Consider the following 6,902-nt stretch of genomic DNA (forward strand, 5'->3'; position numbering starts at 1 on the left):
CGAATGGACGACAACATAATTTTATATGAGTAATGCCTCATGCACAAGGCCGGATTGAAATGGATCAACACCACTGTCGTGTGCATGAGGCCTAAAAGAAAGTCTAACTTAAAGGGGTATTCCCACTTTAGGCATTTTAGGTATACACACAGGCCATACCATAAATGTCTCATAGATGCAGATCTGACTTCTGGAACCTGCACCCATCTCCAAAACGTGGATTCTCCGATCACTTTGGTGAAACGGCCACTGCATCCAGACATGGAAAGAGTGGAGAGTTGGCCGCACATGTGTGTACTCTCTCTGTGACTCTCACAGAACTCCATGGGAGTGATTCTCCATTAATTCTCTGCCCAGAGGAGGCTGACATCCTCATCATCCTCAGGGGAGATAGGTATAGGTCACAGAGGTGGAAAATGCATCTATCAGACGTGTATGAGTATGTTATCAATGTCTAAGATGCAAAAAATATAAAATGTGGTCAATTGTTTGCAGCAGGTGTTTCAGATTTCTTAAAATCTCATCCACTTTCCTGTTACTGTAAAACTCAAATTTGCCACACCCTTCTTTTATATTGATGGCCTATTCTCAGGATTGGCATGTTCAACACCTTCTTCCCCCCCCCCCCCCCCCCCCCCCCACTGACCGACTTTGAAGCTCTGAAAGTAGAAAAACATAGAATATAACAGCACTCTCAAGGCACTAAATGTAAAATCTATATATAAACTAATACTGCAGTTGATATGATAAACACGAGGTTCTTAGCAAATATCTTTTGATCAAAAAATATCTGTGCCCACCCACCACATCAGAGTGACCTCAATCGAGATGAGAATCTACTCTATTTACTACCTCCAAAGTAGGTAGCGGACAGGGGCGTAGCTATAGGGGAAGCAGGGGAAGTGGCTGCTTTGGGGTCAAACTCAGAAGGGGCCCACCCAGGAGGAGGACTAAAAAATGTTGTCAGGGCAACAGTAATAGGGCTCATTCACATGGCCGTTGTACGGGCGTTCCGTGCAATTTGCTGTCCCAATGCATGGGCACCATCCGTGCTGCTACCGTGACGGATCCAGACCCATTCAATTTGAATGGGTCCGTGATCCGTCCACACAGCAACAAAATAGAACATGTTCTATTTTTTTGAGGCGCGGAGGCATGGAGAGAAACCCCACAGAAGCACTCCGTAGTGCTTCCGTGCGGTTCCATGCCTCCGTTCCAGACCGACCTTCCAGATTGGGAACCGGTGCCCGCATATTGCGGAATCACTGTTTGTGGGCCGCAATCCGGGCACGGGCGAACATCGGCCGTGTGAGTGAGCCCTAATACAATGACATTATATATAGTGACACCGTAGGAAACGGACAGAGGGAGTGGCGGACCTCGTCTAAGAGACAGCAATCTTGACTAGCCACAGGAGTGTGGGCTGCACGGGAGGAGGGGTTTGCAAAGAAGTGTCTGGAGGGGGGGGGGGGTCTGTTCAAAAATTTGCTGTGTGGCCCCGTCATTTCTAGTTATGCCACTGGTGGACTACACATCTCTTTTTATTGTGTAGTAGGCAGCGCTAGTTACTGCAGCGCTGCTCTCATTCACTTTCCTGGCTCCCTTGCCAGCTCCCATGCCACCATGCCAGTTTGTGTAGAACCCAGCCTCCTGCAATGACATCCCTTCCCATGTCATTTGCTGCAGCAGTCACAGGGGACACAACATCTTTGTAGGAGGTTGGTTTGTGTAAAGGCCGGCACGTGAGCAGGCAAGGGAACCAGGGAAGGGGGGGTGAGAATCTTTCTGTGGTTCAGTGTGTAAATTGCAGCACAATCAGCAATAATTTGGGTTTGCTGTAGAATATATCTGATCCTTTACTTATAGTTTTTTGTCTTTTTTAAAGACATTGTGGAGGTTTGACGGCTCTTTTCTTCCTTCTTTAGAAAAACCCGACAATGGTGGGGAAAATGTGAGGATCTGCTGCTGGAGTGCGCTCAGAGGGAGGAGGCTGAGCTCGATTCCCTGCCCTGCCTGTACAGCACTGTGTATGCTGACAGCTGGAGTGACACGGACTCTCTTCTCTGCACAGTAAAGGACGCCATTCTGGATGAACAGAAGCGAATTATCTGGTTGGAAAATCAGCCGTGCTGCCCTTAAAAAAAGCAGTGAAGAGTGTTAGTATTTATTAGTTCGGCGTGTCATTTTCATCGTAGACATGGTCTTAGGCTCTGTATGCATTGCGTTTGCCGCTTCTGTCAGTGCTATACAGTCATGGCGTATATGTCCGAGGGAGACCTGTGAAGAATGCTATTGAGTGTCACCCATAGGGTGCTATTGTAAAACACTGCACCTCTAGGGTCAATGTGTAACATGTTTACAGTAAATGTCTTAAAAGAGGAGAAGATGAGTTCCCAAACACGGGAGAACATACAAACTTCATGCAGATGTTGTCCTTGGTCGGATTTGACCCCAGAACCCCAGCGCCACAAGGCACCAGTGCTGACCACTGAGCCATTATGCTGCCCCTTTATCTTATTATTGTTGACCTGGTAACCCTACCCCCTTTCCATTGTCTTCCTGTATCCATTTCTTATTTAACCCATGCTTGAAATTCACCCTCAAACGCACTCTGAGGGTATGTTCCTGGTCTCTGCCTGTATAAGTGTCAGCGCTGGACGCATTTTACTTTGACGAACCTTGACTTCTCACCTTCTGTGACAAACTTCACTTCGCACCCAGAGATCGCCGATCCGTGACCAGAGAACTAAACTTTTCTGAAGCCGCATGGAGTAGTGAGACTTCGACACATTACACCAAGCAGTTTTTTTTGTGTGTATCTAGAGATGAATGAATTTATTCTTCTCATCAGCAGGGCTTCTTCACTTATGCCTCAGGTGCCACATGCGGCCCACGGGCCCCTGGTTTCTGACCCCAGTTCTAGACATATGAAGAAGTTTTGTATTGTCGTCAATTTTTTCCCTGATATCAGCCCTCAGGTTGTTTACTGTATATGTCTTTTTTTATGTTCTTTCCTCTTTGTGATCTGTAATATAATTCTCTCATCACTTTTTCAATAAAATATATAAAAGAATCCTTGTCAAGTAGTCACTATATTTCCATCAAAGTGATTTTTTGGAGTCGGTGCACATGAGCTGCATAAAACAGTATAAAAAATATATACAGTCAGATCCATAAATATTGGGACATCGACCCAATTGTAACATTTTTGGCTCTATACACCACCACAATAGATTTGAAATGAAACAATATAGATGTGCTTTAACTGCAGACTGTCAGCTTTAATTTTATCGTATTTACATCCAAATCAGGTGAACGGTGTAGGAATTACAACAGTTTGCATATGTGCCTCCCACTTGTTACGGGACCAAAAGTAATGGGACAGAATAATAATCATAAATCAAACTTTAACTTTTTAATACTTGGTTGCAAATCCTTTGCAGACAATTACAGCCTGAAGTCTGGAACGCATAGACATCACCAGACGCTGGGTTTCATCTCTGGTGATGCTCTGCCCGGCCTCTACTGCAACTGTCTTCAGTTCCTGCTTGTTCTTGGGGCATTTTCTCTTCAGTTTTGTCTTCAGCAAGTGAAATGCATGCTCAATCGGATTCAGGTCAGGTGATTGACTTGGCCATTGCATAACATTCCACTTCTTTCCCTTAAGAAAATCTTTGGTTGCTTTTGCAGTACGCTTCGGGTCATTGTCAATCTGCACTGTGAAGCGCCGTCCAATGAGTTCTGAAGCATTTGGCTGAATATGAGCAGATAATATTGCCCGAAACACTTCAGGATTCATCCTGCTGCTTTTGTCAGCAGTCACATCATCAATAAATACAAAAGAACCAGTTCCATTGGCAGCCATACATGCCCACGCCATGACACTACCACCACCATGCGTCACTGATGAGGTGGTATGCTTAGGATCATGAGCAGTTCCTTTCCTTCTCCATACTCTTCTCTTCCCATCATTCTGGTACAAGTTGATCTTGGTCTTATCTGTCCATAGGATGTTGTTCCAGAACTGTAAAGGCCTTTTTAGATGTCGTTTGGCAAACTCGAATCTGGCCTTCCTGTTTTTGAGGCTCACCAATGGTTTACATCTTGTGGTGAACCCTCTGTATTCACTCTGGTGAAGTCTTGATTGTTGACTTTGACACATATACACCTACCTCCTGGAGAGTGTTCTTGATCTGGCAAACTGTTGTGAAGGGTATTTTCTTCACAAGGGAAAGAATTCATTGGTCATCCACCACAGTTGTTTTCCGTGGTCTTCCGGGTCTTTTGGTGTTGCTAAGCTGACCGGTGCGTTCCTTTTTTTTAAGAATGTTCTAAACAGTTGTTTTGGCCACGCCTAATGTTTTTGCTATCTCTCTGATGGGTTTGTTTTGTTTTTTCAGCCTAATGATGGCTTGCTTCACTGATAGTGACAGCTCTTTGGATCTCATCTTGAGAGTTGACAGCAACAGATTCCAAATGCAAATAGCACACTTGAAATGAACTCTGGACCTTTTATCTGCTCATTGTAATTATGATAATGAGGAAATAACACACACCTGGCCATGGAACAGCTGAGAAGCCAATTGTCCCATTACTTTTGGTCCCTTAACAAGTGGGAGGCACATATGCAAACTGGTGTAATTCTTACACCGTTTACCTGATTTGGATGTAAATACCCTCAAATTAAAGCTGACAGTCTGCAGGTAAAGCACATCTTGTTAGTTTCATTTCAAATCAATTGTGGTGGTGTATAGAGCCAAAACAATTTAGAATTGTGTCGATGTCCCAATATTTATGGACCTGACTGTATATATACAAAACAATCTGCATGAGTAAGGCTTCTTTCACATCAGTAAATCACGGCCACCACACGTATCCATTGATAAGGAAAAGGGGTAATGAACACTCTGGTAATGAAGTGGTTAAAATACGCACACCTGTGTGCAGGTCCATATGCCAGAACCAATATCTACACCAGCAAGGAAGTTGGTATAGATTCCAGGTATAATCTATGCCAGTTTACTGGCTAGCTATCCCAACCCTGCACTATCCCATTCTGGTCACTAGATAAGAGGTGAGCATGGAGCAAACCCCCCAAAAAGTTAAAAAAAAGTTAGAAAATGAGCCATTAACTAACCTTTGTGACCTTTTGGCGCAGTTTTCTGGCACAAAGGGGTTGATAAAGGTCCCCGAAAGTGTGCAGCCACCCTAAAACCTCTGTCCATATGTCTGTATGTAATGGAAATACAGCAGATTTGTTGCGCTTTTACAGTAGTAACAAAGTTTATAAGAAAATAGGCCCCAGTGTTCTCGGTAAGGGTTCTGCTACATGACGACATGTGTGACAAGAATGTCGCACAACATTTCATGTAATATGGCTATCAGTTTACCTCAGGCTAGAGAAAAGTAGTGTACTGGAGTGGGGAGGGAATGGCAAGTCCCACTACCAACACCTATCTGCCATGCCATAAAAATCCTGCCCATAATACAATTTTAAGAAAAGCGCCTCAGCAAACTACACTTTGCTGAAACAACCCAGCTTTCATGGATTCTTTTTACCTCACCTATCTGACTATTCTGGGTGAGATATACACCCGCTCCAGTATGTTGTCATTTGCACCAAATGTATCAAACACTGCACATTAAAGGGGTTGTCCCATCGCGCTTGAACAGGGATCAGCAACCTCTGGAACTCCAGAGTTAGAAGAACAACCAAGCATGTTTGATTGCTGGGAGTTATAGTTTCATAGCAGCTGGAGTGCCAGCGGTTGCTGATCCCTGTGCTAGAATATGCCATAAATGTCAGATAGATGCGGGTCAGATCTCTGGGACCTGCTCTTATCTCCAGAACGTGATCTCTGAAGTGAATGCTTTTTTTTCACGCTTTAAGAGAAGCCTATAAGGAAACACTCATCAAAAGTAAAGAAAAACACTACACACAAAAAAAGCACTATTTGCATTGCATTTTATTTGGCTTCCTGCAAACAACGGGCCACAGCAGTTTTTTTTTAGTTTCATATATACCGTATTTTTCGCCCTATAAGATGCACTCCCCCCCCCCCCCCCAAAAAAAAAAAAAATAGGGGGAAAAAGTTAGTGCATCTTATGGGGTCACTTTGCTTATTACGGTACCTTATGTCTGTCGCTTTGCTTATTACGGTACCTTGCTGCCGCTGCAGTGAAAGAGCTGGCCGCGCTGTGGGTGCTGGAGGGAAAGGGCAGAGCGCACTTCTGTGCTGGGAGGCAAGTGCTGGGTGGTAGGGACCAGCCAGCCCGAAGTTGCGATGGTACAGTGGAGGAGGATGGTTGATGGGAGCAGGCAGACGAGGGGCAGAGCAGACTTCCTTGTCACACATCCCTGCTCCGCCTCTCAGTCTTCACACGTGCCTGCTCCTGGCTACCTGCACTGTGACTGCTGTGAGAGCTGTGACCTGCATGCTGTTGCCTGCCAGAAAGTGATCCATAAGGTACCCCTATTGACCCCAATCCTAATAAAGTGGGCCCCCCCCTAATAAAGTGACCCCACTCCTAATAAAGTGACCCCACTCCTAATAAACAAACAACAGATGATGGCAGCATCTCCAGATGTTCCTTTTTATTCCTCGGACTTGCAGGAATGTGTACAAACAGAGCAAAAATGCAACGTTTCGGCTACAAAGTAGCCTTCGTCAAGCTACTTTGTAGCCGAAACGTTGCATTTTTGCTGTTTGTACACATTCCTGCGAGTCCGAGGAATAAAAAGGAACATCTGGAGATGCTGTCATCATCTGTTGTTTGATTACTAATCTATAGACTTCTGTGAATCTGCGGTCGTGGTTTGACTGTTGCATTCCGGAAAAGTCAATTAGACCCGTGGGTGCTGCTCTTTACTTGTCAGGATTCGAACCCAGGGACTGTCTCCC

At 44.8% G+C, this 6,902-nt stretch overlaps 1 protein-coding gene across 4 annotated transcripts in view; it reads left to right on the forward strand.

Annotated features, from left to right (window-relative positions):
• CARD14 (caspase recruitment domain family member 14) overlaps positions 1–3,073 on the forward strand; it is an 83,967-nt gene extending 80,894 nt beyond the window's left edge. For all 4 annotated transcript variants that reach the window (XM_044300320.1, XM_044300321.1, XM_044300323.1 and 1 more), the window contains exon 21: positions 1,926–3,073. In XM_044300320.1, coding sequence (XP_044156255.1) covers positions 1,926–2,139 — 214 coding nt within the window. In that variant the 3' untranslated portion in view covers positions 2,140–3,073. The remainder of the gene's footprint in view (positions 1–1,925) is intronic.
• The last annotated feature ends 3,829 nt before the right edge of the window (positions 3,074–6,902 follow it).

This window comes from Bufo gargarizans, chromosome 6, assembly GCF_014858855.1.
Source record: "Bufo gargarizans isolate SCDJY-AF-19 chromosome 6, ASM1485885v1, whole genome shotgun sequence".
Taxonomy (NCBI): Eukaryota; Metazoa; Chordata; class Amphibia; order Anura; family Bufonidae; genus Bufo; species Bufo gargarizans.